This window comes from Tiliqua scincoides, chromosome 4 (genome assembly GCF_035046505.1).
Source record: "Tiliqua scincoides isolate rTilSci1 chromosome 4, rTilSci1.hap2, whole genome shotgun sequence".
In the NCBI taxonomy this organism is placed as follows: domain Eukaryota; kingdom Metazoa; phylum Chordata; class Lepidosauria; order Squamata; family Scincidae; genus Tiliqua; species Tiliqua scincoides.
Genome location: NC_089824.1, coordinates 137379170 through 137399580, shown reverse-complemented (window position 1 = coordinate 137399580; position 20411 = coordinate 137379170). Strand labels below are relative to the sequence as shown.

General features: G+C 43.4%; 1 protein-coding gene across 1 annotated transcript in view; it reads right to left on the bottom strand.

Moving 5' to 3' along the window:
- The window catches only part of LOC136648455 (uncharacterized), a 238375-nt gene that overhangs the window by 202786 nt on the left and 15178 nt on the right, over positions 1-20411 (bottom strand). Inside the window, exon 2 of the mRNA XM_066624567.1 lies at positions 1948-1995. Coding sequence (XP_066480664.1) covers positions 1948-1995 — 48 coding nt within the window. The remainder of the gene's footprint in view (positions 1-1947; positions 1996-20411) is intronic.

Sequence of the window (20411 nt, the reverse complement as noted above, 5' to 3'; positions counted from 1 at the left end):
GTGCCAGGAGTCAGATTGCATGCCCATTGACATCTTGGGGGAGGTCAGCCGTTTCCCCAAACCAGCTATCCGCACAGCAAGGTGGTATAGTCAGCATGGGCGGATGCAGGGGGAGGGCTATGGGGGTGTGGCAGTTACTCCTTTGCACTCCTGTACATACTTACCTGTGAGTAAGAGCCATTGAATACAGTGGGATTTAATTCTGAGCAGACCTGCTCAGTGACTTAGGCTCTTTGCCATCCCCTTGTTTTCAAGCTCTGTTGCAGGAGCTACCTTCTTTCTGGAGCCTTGCCCCCCCCCCTCCATCAACCAATATTTTTTTAAAGCAGCAGAGTTGATTTGCAACTCTGGTGCTTTAAACATCCTGGTAAAGAGAGAGATGGTGCAGCAAATCTTAGCCATGGAAGCCACAGGTTCAACTGGGAGCCCTGGTCTACGTAGCAGGTAGATCAGGGCTCCAAGTCCAGGCAGGAGCCCAGGTCTATCTGCTTGGTTGACCTGGGCTCTGGAGTTAAGCTAGTGCTCATGCCCCCCCCCCCAAACAAAAACTGTGGATCCACCACTGATAGTCAGTGCCCTGCTGTTATTTATTAATAAATAGTTAAGAGAGTGGCCCAATTTAGATCCAAGCCCATATTGCCAGTGCAGGGTAACTGCATCACTGACCACTATTTAATAAAGCCTTGAATTGGTCTTGCACATTCTCAACCTGTGATCCACCAAGCTAATGGGCAGGCTATCCTGCCACACTCTCAAGTGAGATCAGGACACATAGAAGTTGTAAGGCGAAGACACAGAAGGCAACATTGAGACCGCTGCAAGCCTTGATAACTCATGTGGCATTTTCACTTAACCATTTTTAAAAAAAAAATGTAAGCAGTAATTGAACTATAAATCAATTAAACACCATTGGCTGATACTTTCAGACCTTGAGGAGAACTAGACTAACATGAAATCTGATCCCAAAAAACAATCATATCAACTCGTTGATTGGCTGGTTGGCAACCTTCAGTCTCAAAAGACTATGGTATAAGCCTACAGCACCCGGTATTCCCAGGCAGTCTCCCATGAGGTTTTCTAAAATAGGAAGAAAAAGTCCAATTCCAAAGGAATCCTGAGCATTTGGAAGCTTTTCACAAAGAAGCTAAGAAAATGGAGAAAAATCTGAATTTCATAGTTATGAAATGCCTTGTAAAACTGAGAGCGCCAATTCTGCACAACATTGTATATTGTCACATCTATGTGTCTATAATATCAGCATATGTGCAGTCATTCACACCACTGCTCTCAAGGAGTATAAATATTTAGCTGTGGATGTAGTCAGTGCTCTCGACTGGGTGAGTTACTTCCTCTCATTTCCATAGTTTCTTTGTAAATGACTGGGCAAATTCATTAAAGATGAGCCTTTCATTACCTCTATTAGCGAAGGACGTGATGAGCAGATGGCTGTTCCTAGAGCCCAAACAGGGGGGAGATGAGATGGGTCCAGAGGGCCACTTTACCCCTGCAACAAACCTCCCTCCCTGCCCTCAAAATGGTGGGGATAAGGGGTGCACATGCACATTGATATTAATCTATCAGGGATCAGTGGCAGAAAAAAGCAGCATGTTGTTAGCCATCTGGGGCTGATAGTCTGGCTAGTGAGAAACAAGTGGTATGTGTGGGTACAATTTCAATTCCAACCACCTTTCACAAGTCATCCTATAAACTTCATAGGACTTGGACTGCACCAATGGAGATAAAAAATAATCTAGCATACATGGAGTCTAGCATACATGTACATGCTCTCAGATTAAAGGGGACGCTTCCTGTGAGGCCAATACTGCTCTTATGCACAGCTCCCCACTTCTCAGTACCTGTTAGCCATGATAGTTGAATGGACACTCTATTAACACACAGTCTACAGCTGAATCCCAGATGATCAAAAAAATAAGGGAGGGCTCTTACCCTCATGATCTCCTCGTAAGCTTCCCAGAGGATTCTGGCTGACCATGGCTGGAAACAAAATGCCAGACAAGATGGATTTTGATTTGGTCGCGCAAGGTGCCTCATATGTTTTTATGAGAATACAGTTTGGCATTTACACAGTGACAGATGAAGCCAAAATAATAAATGAGTTCCTTTATTTGTATTGAGAAAACAAGACTGTCGCGCACGGTGATTGCCATTTTACTCCCAATGACCAAGCCTAATGCATGTTTATAGCGCGGAATGCAATGGAAAGAAGAGTAATGATGCCAGATGTTTGATAGAGAAAGCTTGTTAGGGCCTAATATATATGACAAATTGTTCAAGAACAGTTAAGTGTGACCCATCTATGACTTCAATATCCTTAGTACTTATGGTAGTCTGCTGAGTAAGGACTGACTATGTAAATTAAAGCTGCCTCAGGATGCAATGCTTTTCACCTGCGCTTCGAATTTGCTAGGTTCCTTAAAAAAATTTATAACACATACACACACATTTTGAGAATCAAAGACATGACACAATTTTTTGCTTTTCTCCTTTATTCTGCCTCATTTCCTAACTTGGAAGGTTGCAATCTTCCTTCCTTTCAGTAAATGCCACTGAATGCCTTCCTTTGCCTTCCTTTCAGTAAATGCCACTGAAAATTTGCAGGACTGATTTCTGAACTAGAGTTTCTACACATGCACCTGGGAGGAGGGCTCATCCCCATTGTGCAGACGGAGAAAAGCTTACAACAGGTTAATCATTGCAACAACTGCCTAATACAAAGAAAAAAACTGATCGGTAGAACTGATGGGCCAGTTCAAGGGACAAGTTATTCAAACAGGTTAGGTGAAGCGCAGCATAAGAACCCTTTGCATAAATTCAGTATGTCCAGATTGGATATTTATAGCCCAATCCTATCCCCTACCGGTTCATAGCATGCAGCCATGCCAACACACTGCATTTTATGGGAAGGGGGGGGGGAGATCATACAGCCAGTGAGAGGCAAGTAAAAATAACTTATACTTACTTCCTGATAGGCTGCCTCATCACCAATGGGTCTCTTCAGACTCGTGCCAGCTTTTAAACTGGTGTAAGTCCAAGCAGAGGAAAGGAACAGGTCTGGGGCCGGAAAGGGGGACAGAATCCAGTGTGTGCAACTGCCACCAAGATCCTCCCCCTCCCAACCCCAAAACTCCCCTGAACTACCAACGACCTGACCCTGCCATTACCTTACCTGCTCTAACACAGGCTGGGCCCATCAATGGTGGCGCATGGAGTTGCCAGCTATTTGTGATGGTGGTTCTGACATGGTTGACAACTGTGAGTTAACAACAACAACAACAACAACAACAACAACAACAACAGGTATTTATATACCACCTTTCTTGGTCTTTATTCAAGACTTTATTCAAGGCGGTTTACATAGGCAGGCTTTTTTTAAATGCCTTATTAAATAGGGATTTTTACAATTTGAAAGAAGGTTCTTTCTTTCAAGAACCACTACATTCAGATGTTTCTTTCTTGATCTGGTCGCACATTCTGGCCTCCATCCTCCCACGCTCAGAGCAGATGGAATAGCTCGGCTTCAGCTTGTCAGCTGCTTCAAGGTTGCACGGTGCCGGTGGCCTCGAGCTGGCGACCTTGTTATCTTCAGGCAGACGGAGGCTCTACCCTCTAGACCAGACCTCCTGCCCAATGAGTTCTGCTATCATTGATGCCCAAAGGGATTGGATCATTATAAACATCTTCTAAAGATTACGCTAGGTACTAAAATCTTGGCACTATGAATGCTAACAACTGGAACATACTATGCATATCTCTGAAATATTTAAATGTTCTTCATACATTCTGCCACGTGCCCAGCCTTCCAAAATGCTTCTCAAGCTCTTGTTGTATTTTGAACTATTTAGCAGCAGTGGCAACTCCACACACAATCCCAGATGTTTAAGTTGCCTCACCCCACCTATTAATAGTTCCTATCTTGAGCTACCTAAAGAAACCTCCATCCAAACTTTGACTGACCACTTGACAAAGAACTCATCAGAACTTCTCTTATAATCTAATCTTAACTGCATTTCTTGTAGGTAAGTTTCAGTGTTGAAAATTGCAATGTTAAAACTGATCTGCAGCATTGACTTGGGTTACTAGTTGAAAGTTCTATTCATACCTATGAGGTTATATTTCATCATTAAAATGTTCTAGGTCAGTGATTTCCAACCTTTTTCATTTCACGGCACACTGATAAGGTGCTAAAAAGAACACCATCAGTTTTTTGACAACTGATGGTGGAGGCACACATCTCCCAATGACCATGCAAACAAATGACCCTCCCCCAAACTCTTATGGCACAGCTGCAGACCATTTGTGGCACACCAATGTGTTAAGGCACTGTGGTTGAAAATTGCTGTTCTAGGTCATCTAAGTTGTTCTATTAAGGTGTGATTTGAAATTAGAGTTAAAAAAGTAGATCAGTGGTTCTCAAACTGTGGGTTTCGACCCAATTTTTGGTGGGTCGTGAAACTGACAAACTGATAGCTGACAAGGAAAATGTATTGAGCCCTATGGAAACCAACATGGAGCAGCATGTGGGCATTTACTCATGAGTAGGCAACCGTGCCTCAGTATACTTCATAGAGTAGGCCAAGGGGAATGCAACAGCCCCAGAATGGTCCTAATTTGATGAATGCATGCCCCAACAAACTCTTGAGAAGAGAGTCCAAGTCCAAGTTTTCCTCCAAGTTGCAAAGGAAAATGTATTGAGCCCCATGGAAAGCAAAACTGAAACAGACATGCACATTTACTTGTGAGTAGGTGAGTGCGCCTTGGCTCCTATCGAAGGCCAGGTGCAAGGCCATCAGAATGGTTCTGATCTAATGAACATGGGGCTCAACAAATGCTCCAGAAGGCAGTCTCCCCCATCACAGTAAAAAGGATAAAACCAGAGGCTTTCTGGTGGCTAATAAAGGGAAATATTTTTTTTAGGCTCGTAAAGCTAGGTGGCTCCTGACAGTCATTTTAAAAAGTGGGTCCTGGTGCTAAAAAGTTTGGGAACCACTGAAGTAGAACATAAATTAGGATAATAAAGTGGTTTTAAGAGAGTCAGGTCTAGGCTGGAGCATTGTTTATATAACTGAAATTTAACTTTGTAAAGAAGGTTCCATTGGATTTATTTCCTTAGACTCATCCTTATTAATCAGCACTTCTTAGATGCATTCATCCAACTGGGACTGAGTTCAAGGAAATCCAAATTACATCACTTTACAGATCTCCTCTGACTTGGCACAACGTGTTCACACTAAAATTTACAAGGTAAATTACAAGGTAGGAGAACACTGCAGCATGAAATGAAGTATCAGCCGGAATTTATGAACACAGTACTAGTTTAATTAGTACAGAGAGCAAGACCGGTAGAGTGAGTATGCTTTTGGCTTTCAACAGAGGAGACATGAAGTCAAATTCCATCTTAGCCATGATGGGACAAATCATTCTCTCTCATGGTGCCAATTCCACAGACATGAAATGGGAAAAGTGTCTGAGCTATCAGAGTAGATAAGAATGAAAGGTTCTATAGTTTCTTGAACACAAAAGTGCTACAATTACAACTATAAGATTTCAAATGATAGCAAAACAATAAACTGCACAGAAATGGGTGTGTGTGTTGTTTTTTTTAAAGTAAAAAGCTGACATCACTATTGTAGTTTGATGTCATTTTCTTTGCACTTCCTTTGCTAAGTACAAAGATGACACTTTGGGGTAAGTGGGAAATGCGGGAAGGAGGATGCTGGGGGTGCTGTACTTTGAAGTAAGAAGCCCCTTCTGTAAGGTCTGGGTTGTACTGAAGTGGAAATGTCCTTTTGGTGGCATCTAGCTTATGGGGAAGTGTGAAACTGTTTGAAGTAGATGAAGAACTCAGACTATTCAAATCAGTGAGGAGAGTATGGAGAGCTCTGGGAACCAAAGGGGAGTAACCCACCAAGTGGCCCATTATCTAATGAGCACAGGAGCTGCAAGGACAGAGACCAGGTGCTCTCCTTTTGAAGCTATGCCAGATACCTGAGAATTAGAGGCTACATGCCACGGTAATGGAAAGGCAGATCACAACCTGGCAGAATTTAGGAAGATTTGATTGACTGGATCAAAAAGGGCATTAACTATATAAGTGAGAGAGGTGAGCCCACAGAAGGTGGCTCATGGCTGGGGTGCAACAGGATGCTCTGTCTGTTGGAACCCTGACCCTGCATGATGGGACTCTGAAAATTTATTCATGTTGTAAGTAGTCACTTTGCTGTCTTCTGCTGCCTTTAAAATGTATGCATCTCACTCACTGTTTAGGGAGGGTTTCCTCTTACTTTCTAACATGGAAAAGCTTTAATAAACTTCATAAATAAATTGCTGGAGTGTGTGATTATTGGTTGATTAACCAGAGGGAGTTGGCTAGCCCAAGGAATCACTGGAAGGTTTGTGTAAATTTCCTGATAATCTGGTGATTCCTCTCCTTGTCTGCGGCCAGAGCCTTGGGTTGGAGATGCTCAGTTTGCTGGGTGGATGGTGTGAGAAGGTGGGGCTCAGGTGCATAAGCTTGGGAACTGTGTAAACTGCTGATGCCTGGAAGACTCTAAATGCCCTTGATTCCTTGGGACAACAACATTACAAGTTGTGAAATGATTCTTGTTACTGTTATTATTATTTTTTAAGACTTTATATCGCTTTTCAACCAAAAGGAGTTCCCAGAGTCCAGATTATAAACTATACCAAAACACCATTATATGTAACTGCTAAAGTGCTGTACGAGCTTTATAACCATCTCATTTTCCTGGCACAGTTGTCATCTGGTTTAAATTGGCCTCACTCCCCAATTTTACTGGTGTATCACCAATTTACACCAGACAAGGACCTGGCTGACTAACTATAATGAGACTCTTGTGGCTGAAGCCTTCACAGAACAATCTGATAATATATGACATGGGCTGACAAAGCCAAAAAATTCAAAGTTAATGCTATTGCTCCATTCATATTTCATTATATTTTATTCGATTGTGCTTACAGATGACTTGCTATCATGCAAGTTTCATGCTGAAATGAAGCCAACAGTTTTCACTTCAAATTCCTTATTCTGTTATCTGCAAGAAGGTGTCTTATGAAATCCCAAGGGAAAATTAGAGTTACAGTTCAAATTACAGATCAAATTACAGTTTGATCAGCTTTCGCCAAAATTATGTCGGTAAATAATTTTTAAAATAATCAACAGGGCTAAGTTGTTTTTGTTTTTTTTAAATAAAAAGATTGGTTTGAGAGTGTATGCTGCCAAGATGGATCATAAATCTTCCCTAAATGTAGGGAAATTTATGATGGAAATAAAGGCTAGGTTCACATATGGGTCTTTCCAGAATGGCAATCACAAATATGAAGTTGAATCTAAAAACAGAAAAGCCTAATCTTCAAGTGACTGACATTTCCTTTTACGTATCTAAAGTTGTGCAAGATCAATTCATCAGCTGATGTAAGTGATTATGTTCACTGTTCTCCCCAATGAAACCATGCACCCAATCAAAAAAAGGAGTCCCACCAGCATAGCTGGATTAGACCACTGGCCTAATTCTCAGTAGCCTGTTTCTAAGATTAATCCTGAGTGCTACCAATGAAAATGTTCTATAGAAAAGCATTCAGGATGCCAGACAACTATTACTGAGTGATCTGTGCCTCTCTCACAAGCCAATCCTGGCAATTCAGAAGTTTCAGGAAACTCCAAGTATCAGGATGCTTCCTTAAGGACCTTGGCTATAAGTGTTACACTCCAATCCACCCAGCATTTATCCAATCCCTTCTGAATCCCTTTGTCTTAACTAGGCTCTCAGCATGTCAGGGCAATGAATTTCACAGATCAATCATGCATTATGTGAAAGAGGGATTCCGAAGCTGTTATCTAGTTACCAGCCAGAGTTCCAACCAGTACAGTGGAGAGGCCCTCTTAGACAGACCTCAGCAAAGCTGTCATTTCATTCACTCAGTCCTGTCATGTGAGCCAAACGATGCCCCCAGCCCCAAGAATTCAGCTACGGTTCTCCACCCAGGGACATGAGCAAAGCCACCCACCTCGATATTGCAGCAAACAAGGTGTAGGGGCAAATGTTATTAAAGAACTAGACAATTACAGTTCCATTTTCTCCCTGCTAACACTGTTTCTAAAGACATGCATCTTTGGCAGCGAAGCAGCTCGAGCAGCCATCCTTTCGACCCACTCGTGCCTCTTGGTTTAACAGTCTGCTGGCATGGTGTTAAACTTCTCTTTCACTTTATTTCCCCCTTCCTCAAATTGTTCTTGCCTTTTTTTGGCCTCTCAGTGATTGAACAGATGTTTTCAGTGAACTCTTGACAAGGAAGCCAAGTTTTTCCCCCTTCCCTTTCACCAGCGATAATATGTGCTGTGCACACTCTACTATTTAATCATGTCAATGCAAAGAAAGTACCAGGAGGTACTAAGGCCCAGCTAAAACCTCTCCAAAGGAATTGGAAAACTTAGCAATTGAAGGAGGAGGTATGAAAACAGCACTGGGTTTGTGTATTGAACAAGAAAAGGGGGACAGATAAGTATTATCTTGCACTGAAATACTACCCTGAAGCTGAGTTCTTGATTTGTAATTTTACATAATGTTTTGGATTTCAGTTCCTCTCACATTCAATTAAATTAGACTAGTGATTATCAGTGCCTTCACCCTTGCTTTTCAAACAGCTCAAGTATGATATCCTTACCATTAGATCTGGAGAACACAGCTTCCTAATCTGTTCTCCTAAGTCTAAACCTCATATAAATGTTAAACATTCAACACACAGTCTCCTTGGATGCACCGTCAGCTAACAGAACTGTAGCCAACTAGCTTTGAGCACAAATTAAAACAAAACAATGCATGTGTGTTTTCTAACAAGGACTTTGAAAGAATATTAAATGATAAGGCTGAGAGGGGAAAGGTGATAGACTTTGGCATCAGAACAAAATTTTCCTTTACATGATGTCACTTCCTGTACAAAAAATTTGAATTTCCAGGCAAAACAGTTCAAAAGCTAAAAACATGAGGTTGTTTACAGCCTGAGAGCAGTTATATGTGAAAAGAGAAATCCATTCCAGACCCAGCAAATGCAGACTATTTTCCTCTGAAAGCTCCTCTGAAAGTGAATGGGAGCATAAAATGGTATGTTGCACTGCCTCTGTTAGCACTGTAGGGTTGTATCTGTTCTCCAAGACAGACCACCCTCTAAGGCAGTGTTTTTCAAACTGTGAGGTACGGCTCCCTGGGGAGGCGCCACGAACACACAGGGGAGGTGCGGAATGTCCTCTCACAGCGATACAGTCACAACACCGTTCCTGGGCAGAATATGAGCCTCTCTGTCTTCTGTGTGTTTTTTTTAAAGCTGAAGAAATGAGGGTTGCTCAGCTGCTCCCTCCGAGAGTGACTACGAGAGTGGCTGCCACCGCCCGCCCTCTTCTCCCTCCTCTCCGAGGCTGCCACCTTCTGTGTTTGCTGCCTGTTGTTTCCAAAGCTCTTCGACTCCAACACCCAGCTGGCAAGTACCAAGCATGCTCAGTTTGCAGTCCTTGCCCTTGCTCACTGTCAGAAAGAAACTCTCGCTGATCCTTGTCTGGTTGGTTCCTAGTTCCCTGCCTCGGATCACTTCTCATCAAAGTGAAATCTCTCTTTTCAACCCCCTCCCTTATCCACTCCCCTCTTTCGATCTCCAAACCTTCCTGCTTTCCTCCCCCTCCCCAAATAAATTTTATTTATTTATTTAACCTATTTTACCAGTCACTAGGGGTCTTAAAGTTGTTTCCATGCAGTTGGCAAGGGGGGAGGGGAGAGACAAGCACACTTTACTTGGCCAGGAGCAGAAAAAGGGTACTGTTTTTAAAGTGAGTTATTAATCTTGTTGTTTGACTGAAGAGGAAAGGCTGTATTTTTAAAAGTGATTGCTAGCCCAATCCTATCCATACTTTCCTGGGAGTATTGACTCTAATGGGACTTACTTCTGAGCAGACATGCATAGGAGTATAGACAAATCATGCATAGACAAATCAGCCTCCTAACCAAACCCTTATCAGCTCTGATATATTTTCATGGTCTATTTTTGTTTTCCCCACCAGCTGCTGGAAGAATTAAATTAAATTAAATTAATAAAGGGTTCAATCCTATCCAAGGGGAATGGGAGAAATGACTGGTTGGATTGGGGTCCACAGGTGTGTGTGTGTGTGTAATGTTGGTCAGACTGGTTGTTCACAAAGTTCATTTGATAAAATAATTCTACTGGTATGCTTACAAAGTTAAAAAAAAAAAAAAAAAGAGTCCTCCTGGACCAGACAAAATCTACCTACTCCAGCATCCTGTTTCCAACAGTGATCAGCAGCTGATCATTTATAAAGCATGTATTTTGATGTGTATTAATAATATATTTTTAAGATCTGCATTTAATTAATGATATGATTAATATTAATATAGTTAATATTTCTGGCCACTTCCTGTTTAATGATGTCACTTCCAGTCCTCAGGAACATGATGGAGAGCCATGGCCAACAGCCACGGGGGTCAAGGGAGCCACGGGCCAGAAAAGTTTGAGTACCGCTGTTCTAAGGGACAGAAGTTGACTCATATAAATGTAAGTAATTTCATTGCTAACAGATTATTAGGGGGAAAAACTCACATTTGATGTACTTATTCATTGGGATGTCAGAATAATCTGCTAGTTTAGTTGTCCAGTGCTTATATTGCAGTTCAGCTGGCAAGATCGATATCCCAGATTCTCCTTAGACTCACTTCTCTCTGATTTACAGCCCAATCCTAACCTACATTCTAGCACCGATGCAGTCGCAATGCAACCCTGAGGTAAGGGAACATTTGTTCCCTTACCTTGAGGAGAGCTCCATGACTGCCCCACCACCACCTAATGCAAATTGTGCCTCATTAGCAGGGCTGCATCAGCACTGGAAAATTGGTTAGGATTGGGCTATTAATTGCCATAAGAGAAAAAAATGTTTTGATGATCGAATGCACAAACTTTTGTTCATACAGCTAATAGTTGTTGTTGAATGCACTTTTACACAAGTTTGGAGACCTGTACACATGTGAAGCTGTCCCCCCTTCCTACACTGTGGAGGTGAGATTGACAAGAGGGTTCAAACTCCCTGTTACTTTCATTTTTTCAGCAAGATTCTTCCCACTCAAGCTCAATTTTCCAGCTCTTGTTTGCAGCCTTTGGGGTGGGGGAGCCTTTGAGCAGGGAGGGGATGGCTCCATAATACACTAGGACAGTGGTTTTCAAACTCTCTGGAAGTCTAGGAGTAAGTGCTTTTGGAGGCTGGGATGGGCTTTTGGAGGCTGCTTTTGGAGGCAGGGACTGGGATGGGGGATGTCTTGACAGCGCCATAGTGATCATTGCGCCACAGGCACCCAGGAGCATTTAATCATTCCTGGGGGGGGGATGTTCAGCCTCCCAGAGGGTCCTGGAGGCTTGCAGCCCCCTCCGTGAGCCTCCCCTCTGCTGCAGTGGGCTCTGATCTGCAGTCAGAGCTCACTTCTGGTTTCAGAAGTTCTCAACTCTGGAGCTCTGACTGCAAACCAGAAGTGAACTCCAACTACAGATCAGAGCTCAACCGCTGCGGAGCGGAGGCTCACGGAGGGGGCTGCAAGCCTCCAGGACCCTCTGGGAGGCTGAACATTTCCCCCAAGTATGTTTAAATGCTTCTGGGTGCCCACAGCACCGTGATCGCTGTGGCGCCGTCAAGTCACCCATTTATGGGTCACTCCCATTAAGGGGAAAGTAAACCAACAAAACCAACGAAGTATTGCTTAAGACTGCACAAGAAACCTCAGAAGGTTTTGTGTGCACAACTGAGTACCACGTGGGGCTTTGCCTGACCACGGAACTGCTCTGATGGGCAGGCAGGATGGTGCAGCAGGCATGGCGTATGGGGTTTTTCTCCCTCCGCCCCTGCCCCAGGTCCGCCACTGACTCTTGACCTACTTCCTTGCTTTACTTTTTCCTGTAAGGAAGCATGTCTAACTTTACAGAACATCCCATGTGCTGTACTTGGGATTTGCTTGAACCCCTTCCCCTTGAACCAAATATTCAATCCTGATTGAAATGAATGTGGTGTTCACAGTAGTGAAGCAGGGGGGGGGCAAGATGGTAAGTACTACAGGTGCTGCAACATGCCATGTAAGCGGCCCCTCCCACTCACCGTCAAAATCATTCCAGGCAGCAACAGCAGTGTGCAGGCATTCGCCAAACCAAATGGCATCTCTTGCACATTGTCATGGCTGCCCAGAATGGCTCAGATGGTGAGTAGGAGAGGCCGCTAACACAGTGCATTGCAGATCCTACAGTATTTATCATTTCCCCCCCCCCCAGCTATAATGCTGGGTGTTCATCTGGGTTAGTTGTTACTTTCTACACAAGGAGGAGAAGCAGAAGATAGGGCCTGGGTGTAAAAACAAATCTTAGACTTTCTCCCTCTCATACAGAAGTAACATTGGAGCAAGCCTGAGTCAGGGCATAATCTGAAGTCATTTTTGGGATACTGCTCTGATACAATATGATCAGGGAACCACTTAGAAGTAGAATGTAAAATACAAAACACCCCACCCTTGTACTGGACAAGGTTCACAACTGGGGGGGGGGGATGTCCTTTTCAACATTGCTAATATCAGGGTTTAACAGAGACAGAAAAATTTGATTGTGCAGATGTCGAGTTTAACTCTAAATTTGACCACATGCACAAGCAGAGGGGGAGAGAGAGAAACAAACCACAAACATAAGCTATGTGCTCTTGGATCCCCCACTGTATGAATCAGTCCCCTAACAGTTTATGATTTATGCATCTTGTCAGTGGAGAAGTAGGCCATGCCAGCCTTGAAACCACTTTAGCTTGGTTGTTTTTACTCATGAAGGACATGTTGTCCTGTAATTATTCTGTCATTTTTTTAAAAGGTGAAATCCTTAACAGGTTTGTGTAATATGTGTTGCTGTGTGTATGGGTGAGTTGCTGTCTGAGTGTATTTCATATCACTAGAATCATAATTCCAAATGACTTTACAAAATACTACATAGTGTCATGGGTGGCTTAAAATGTGCTAAATATTTTTTGTTCCTGGTTCAGGGAAGCAGCAGAGCCACTTGATATTATTTGACACAGAGGTGAAGGGCATTTTTAATTTTTACCAATTACTCTCCTGATTCATAAACTCTGCCCCCCCCCCAAAAAAAAACAACCTCAGCTTCATTAAAATCTTGGTTTGCTGCTGCATTATTTGATTGATTTTGATTGTGTGTGTGTGTGTGTGTGTGTGTGTGTGTGTGTGTGTGTGTGTGTGTGTGTGTAAAAATTGAAAACTGCCTTGTCCTGTGGGAGAAAGGTGGTATAACTGCTGTGTAGCAAGCCAGGAGATTTACGCTGTAACCAGCATGAGATAGGGTGCCAAAGTGGCTCAGCCAGAGATAAGGAGAAACTTTCCCCCTTACCCCTGGGTAAGCCACTGCAACCCCTTTGGGTCTCCTCAGACTTGCGCCACCTCTGAACTTGCGCACAAGTCCAAGGAGAGCAGAATGGATTGAAGCCACTCCACACTGCTCAGGAATGGGGGTTGGGATCTGGCATAGTTATTTGATTTTTCTCTGTAAACTGCTTTGTGAACTTTTAGTTGAAAAGTGGTATATAAATACTGTTAATAATAATAATAATAACAGCCAGTTCCCAGCCCCACCTCCTGTTCCCCGCCCACCTGCACCTGGGACCGCCCTCCACCCATTTTCTCCCTACCCTGGAATGCTTGTCTCCTGCCTCCTTCCTACCCACCCCAGAGCCTTGTGTTGGCCAAGCTCGGCTGATGCAAGTCTCACCCCACAAGCCGCCATGGATGCAGTCTCCTTGTGCCAGCGCAACTCCATGTGCTGGCATTGCTTACTCCCGATGAGGCACAAACGTGCTTTACTGCACGGCATGTTTGCAACCCCCCTAGGCTGGCGCAAGGGACTTCCTCATGGTTAGGATTGTGCCCTTAAAAAAAATAAATACAACTTTAAACAACCATGCATATTCTTAAAGTAATGCAAGACAGACACACCAACATGTGATTCTGGCATTCATCAGAGATTCTGCTTGCAAGTCTTTAGTAAAATATGAGCTAAAGTTCTAGGAGCAGGAAGACACTTACTCCACCTTCTCCTCATTTCAAATTAACCAAAGCATTTAGCATATTAAAGAAAAAAATGTGAATGTTCTATGAACAGAAAGTTCCATTTTCTCTAGTAAAAAAAAAAAAAAACTGTTCTCCTGTTCACTTTAAAGAACTAGGACTGTCAAAAATCACAGCATATTTCCTAGATAAGTCCAAATGAAGATTTAGACAGCTTTAACATCCACTCTTCAAAAGATATGCAAGTCATATGAATTAGAGAAGTATTAAACAAGATTCTCTTCCCTTTAAGTAGGTAAGTCCCTGCTGTGCCCAAGGATTGTCAGCCTACCTGATAAAGTGAATGAAAAGGATGCAGCCTTTCTTATGGGAGTCTGGCTAGAACAAGTGTCAGCTCACCTCAGCCTCTGAATGAAGGTTCGAGCCAAGCATCGAATACAAAGGCAAGAACATTTTTCTATCTCAGCAAAGACGAATAAGAAATCTCTGAACCTGACGGGCCATCAGACCTGCTTCCAAAGACTGTCAATTTTTTATTTGTAAGAAACTGCAGGTCAATGGGTTAAAGGGTGGCTTTCTTTGTACGTGACCAACTTTATTGCTTTAACTAATGACTACAGTCATCAATTTTAAAAGCCTACTACAGAATCTCAATACACTGGCCAAAACAAAGAACTGGACTCTCCAGAGAGCTTCCTCCAAGAAACATAGCAAAGATACCCCCCCCCCCCGCTCCATGGAGAAGGGCAGAGACAGCAAACACTTTGCTTCGTAAGTGTTCCATATGGAGGCAGACAAATGCCTTCTCAGTTTTTTTGTTCTCTATCTACAAAGATTTAATAGTGTATATACAGATTGCTGTATATACTGGTATATACAGATTGCTGGTGTGTAAAGATTGGAATAAGGAAAGTGGGGGAACAGTAGAATCTGGAAGGCTGGACTCTTTGATTAAATGCACCTCTATACTTAAGATGCACTTAAGCCATTGATCCGTTAATTGCACCAGCTATTCAATTAAGGCATTCATGCCTGTTATGGTATGCTCCAAACATACCATATATGCCTATTATACACTAATGTCATTGATCAGTTAATTGCACCCATTACTCAGTTAAGGCATTCACACACGCCTCCTACAGTGTGCTGCAAAATGTACCATGTAGGTAGCAAATTATACTGGATCCCAACTGGTAAACATTCCAAACTGCTATTGAATGAAGTGACTCAGTGTTCGTTCCTACTTGTGACGTCTTCCCCAACAACAGGCCCAGTACTGATGCTTTGTTGAAATGCGAACGCCGCCACTTAGGAGTGATTGATACTGAGGGCACATCTGTATGGCTCATATTTGTGGGAAGGGATCCACTGTTCCAGCAACTGATGTGACAAGGGTGACTTGCATAGGCAGCTGCTGCATTTTCACAGCGAGCATGTAGGTGCCCTAAAGAAAAGGTCCCAGATTTGCCCAGTTGTTATGAGATGTTCTTTATGGCCTTAGATGCATTTGCCCTAAACATTATAAACCTTAGCACCATTACAAAGATAAATGTTAATAATTAATAACTCCTTACAGCCACAAGCCCACTAGACTCTTTACCTGAGGTTGCAGGTATGGGCACAGAATGCATGCGGGCATTCTTTCCATAATCAATGGTTCTCTGGTTTCAACAGCTTTCCCATATCTTTATCAACAGAAATCCATACAGCAAACAGCCATTCACTAACTTCTATGGGGGAAAAAATCACTCAACCCAATCCTATGCTGGCTAGCGCCAGTGGAATGAGCATGCATGCTGTAGCAAATGTGCCGTAAGTTCTGCCACCACCACCGCTCAGAGGTCTGCACCCACCAGATCAGGTAGGCTCTCCACTGGGTGGCAGGGCGACAGGGGGAGGGCATATCATTAGGGACAGTGGGTGCATCATTAGGGTTGGGCTACCAGAGTCAATCAGAAGAACCATTAACGCATGGGAGGCACATTTGCCAACTGACCCCGTTTTCATATGAAGTTGTTTCAGATTAGTGGCCCACCTAGTCAAGTGTTATCTGATAGTGACTTCACATGATTTTGGAAAGGGATCATTTCCAACTTGAGTACCTGAGAGTTGGGTACGCTAGAAATCAAACCCAAAATCTTCTACATGCAAAATCAGGGCCAGCCCACTGATGGTGTACCAAAGCCATGGAACAGTGAGTTCAACGGGGCAGTGAAATGGGGGAAGAGGAGTCCCATACGCCACATCTTCTCATTACCTATTCTGTCAACTGTAGACAGAGGCACTCCAGTTTGAGCTATCATGCTAAGGGCAGGTGGAAAGAGGATCTGGGCAGTGACATCACCCTGCTTTCTCTAGGAAGAAGGGGGGACACCCAGCTGCAGTTACCTCTTCATCTCCCTGCCCCCCTGGCTGTTTAAGAAAATAGCCAATTAACTTTACACCTTAAGGTACAGAGCTTATTCAATTGCTATGCAGCTCTTTTCACACAAGGAGTCCTATGGTACTTTCATAACTGTGGCATCCCTGCCCTCCTCCGCTCAGTTTCAGCAACTCACACTAAAAGTCATCAACCAAAAGCAAAAGAGGACCAACAACATACCAAGGACCAGAAACATGAAATAGGGCCTGTCCCTGATAAATCAAGTTGGAAGATAGGCATGAGCCACTGCTTTGGGGCTGCCTCCTTTCTTTTCAGGTGCAAACATTAAATGTTTTACAGATGGGTAGCTATGTTAGTCTGTTACAGCAAAAACAAAACAGGGCTTGTTTTTAGGGTGTGTGTCACCTGGTACAGGAGGCCAGTGTGTCACCCCCGTGATGGACCTCCTCCCTTGTAGTGCGCATGCCAACACCACAGGTAGTGGGTGTGGTGATGTACCATCGCCCCACCCCACTGGTTTTTTTAGCTATATCTTTTGATAGAATATAGTTCAACACGGTTTCTTTTCTTGCATTCTGCATGAAATTACACATCGATTGATATATAACATGATGGCATTATTCAAAAATAGCAAGGTATTAAAAATTGTGGTCAATAGTGGTGTCACACCCTCCCCATGTGTGCCACCCAGTGCAGCCTGCACCCCCTAAGATTGCCACTACTTATTTCAGCAGAAGCTTTTGTTGACTACAGTTGACATCAGATGCATCTGATGATGCAGACTATCCTTGACAAAAGTGTATGCTGAAATCCATTGGTTCCTCTTGAAGAAGCTACAAGACTCTTTAGCTACATTTCACTTTAGGGTGAAATGTGTTTCCAGTTTTCCGGTTGGATAATAATAATAATAAATTTTATTTCTACCCCGCCTTTCTCCCCGAAGGGACTCAAGGCGGCTTACAACATATTAAAAACTATTTAAAAACAAATACAAACATATTAACACATACTAAAAACAGCAGTCAGAGTAAAAAAAATAGGTAAAAAGAGCATAGAGCAGCAGCAAGTCATAAAAGAATCAGGCCTGTAAAAAATATTAAAAGATGTTAAAAAGATGTTAAAAGGCCAAGAACTCAGAAGGCCTGTTTAAACAGAAGGGTCTTCAGGCCTTGCCGAAAGGTCTCAAGAGAGGGAGCCATTCTTAAGTCAAGGGGAAGGGAGTTCCATAGCGTTGGTGCCACTACTGAGAAGGTCCTATTTCTTGCAGCCGCCCCACGTACCTCCCTAGGCGGCGGCACTTGTAAAAAGGCCTTCTCTGATGACCTGAGAGGGCGAGCCGGATTGTACGGGAGCAGGCGATCTCTAAGATACCCTGGTCCAGAGCAGTATAGGGCTTTAAAGGTCAATACCAGCACCTTGAATTGGGCCCGGAAACGAATGGGCAGCCAGTGCAGCCGCTGGAGAAGTGGTGTGTCTCAGTGTTCTGGAGTTTGGGAAACACTGGTTCTAACCACAGGGTGTTCATATAATCATTAAAAAAAAAAAAGTGTTATCAGAACCCAGATGACCTCTGCACTTTCAAGGTTTCCTCATCAATGGCAGCAAGATGTACATTTTCTGAAGGAAGTTAACTACACAGTTGCAGCTGCTCTTGAACCTCCCAGCTTTGGTTGGTTTAGGTAAGACTTTTAATGTCCCTTAATCATAATGTATCCATGTTGTATTTTAATTTTAAAAGGATTATGGAGAAAATCTACCCTTTCCGTCAATTCTCTTTGAAAAACTGGTAAATGTTTTAGTAGATTTCCACTAATATCCTCATCCATTCTTGATCAATTATCTACAATGAAGTGTGTAATAGTAAGGGGAAAATATCCAAATATTTTAACTGGGAGGCAAGAAAGAAAACAATCCAAAGACTTTCAGTCTGATGTAACTTCCAGCTGCTATGACCAACAACCTGAAATTCAGTACAATATCTTGACACATCAGAAATGCAGACAATAATATCACATGTGCTCTGCAATTCTGCATTGATTAGGCAGAAATAATTATATTCATTTCTGTAACTATAGACTGTGGGGAGAGGGTGAGAAGTAGCAACCGGGTGGCATCTCTATTCCAGTAAATGAAAGCCCAATGTATTATACAAACTAGTTTAGGAAAATGGAATTTCTGTCCCAGAAAACCTGTCCAGAATTATTTCAAATGATCAGACTGACAGATGCCCACTATACCAGTACAAGGGCAACCCAAGCCCTTGTACTCCCTGCAAAGCTACGAATCCAGCAATGAATTCTGTATCCTGAAGGGGAGTTTCGGCCTCCTCAGGTAAGCCCCTGCCCAGCCCACTGGGTCTACTTGGACCTGTGCCAGCAATATCATTGGCGCAAGTCCACATGGTTGAGGCTGGGAAGGAAGATAGGATTTGGCCACCTAACCCACCCCCTTCCTGGACTCCATCCACCCTCCTCCCTGCCTTTGTTGCCACCTCATTATTCTAACCCCCACCACCCTCCTGCCCCCTGTGCTGACTCTCTGGCATAGGGGGACATCCAGGGTCTGCTACCTTTCATGTCTTGAGGCAGAGGCCTGGCTCTTCCCAATGGTGGGTCATGTTTGTGACTGCTGTTAAGCGCCTAACACCACCAAAAAGTGTACCTGAGGCATTAGGTAAGTACAGGATTGGCCATACATTTACAATCCTATATACACTGACTTGAGAGTAAGTCCCATTAAAATCAATTAGACTTACTTCTGAGTAGACACATACAGGCTTGTGCTATTAAATAACCTCTGCATTGGTATTCTAGGGCAACCAGCTAGTTTGCCAATATCACCTGTCAACGTCACTGTGGAAGAGATGGGATGTATCAAACACATCACTTCATAAATTCCTCAGACAGAAAATCTGGCCAGGCTCAGGAAGCATAGCAGAAACTGTGGGATGTGTGTAGCTCTATTTAGGCTGGAGACAGATGATCATTTTTCTGGAAGGTGACTAAGATCATACAGGCTTCATTGCCTGTGGTGTGCACACTCGCCCTTTTCATCTCTGTTCGCAAGCTTTGCAAGTTGTGTGGTACTTCCAAAAATGGCACAGTCTGTTTGACCAGATGCTGCAGTCAGTCAACAGAAATGTGCATATCCCCTAAGAGGAAAAATTACCTTTACACCTTCAAGTCTTATTAGAGCTTATTCAATTGCTATTTAACTTTTTTTCAACAAAGTGTCCTATGGTACCTTACAACTGTGGCATCCCTGCCACCACCACCTCCTCTCAAGGGGCAAGATTTCCACCAAAGGGGTTGGGCAGTGACACCTTGCCTCCTGGTTACCTCCATAAGTTATGCTACTTGAAAGAGATTAACAGCCAATCCTCTCTAGTAGTTATGATAAAGGACGAACAGAAGTTCTGTTGTCATAAATGGCTTCATACACGATGCACCCATGGTGACCATCTTGGTGCCACAAATGGTGGCCCACTACTGGCTACCCATGGAAGTGCAGGTAAGCCAGCATGGGGGGAGATGGTGGAATGGGGCAGGGGGTTGGAGAAATGGGGGAGTGTCTATGTGGGAAAGAGGTGGGCAGGATGCAGGATGGGAGAGATACTGTGCCAGTATCACATCTCTGTTTCCTCTTCCCTCACCTTTCCTGTCTTCACTTCTTCACCATATGGCTGATGCATATCTGAGACTGTGCACATATTCAAGCACTGGAGGCCTGCTCTACAGTAAGGAAATAAAAGTTTCCTTACCACAAAGAGACCTTCTGGTCACGTCTGGGAGGTTCGGTGAGGCCCTCCAGACATGGTTTGGGAACCACGGTAAGTCAAATCCACGGGACCCAAACTTGCAGATAAGGAGGGCCAGCATGTCCTTATATACCACTTT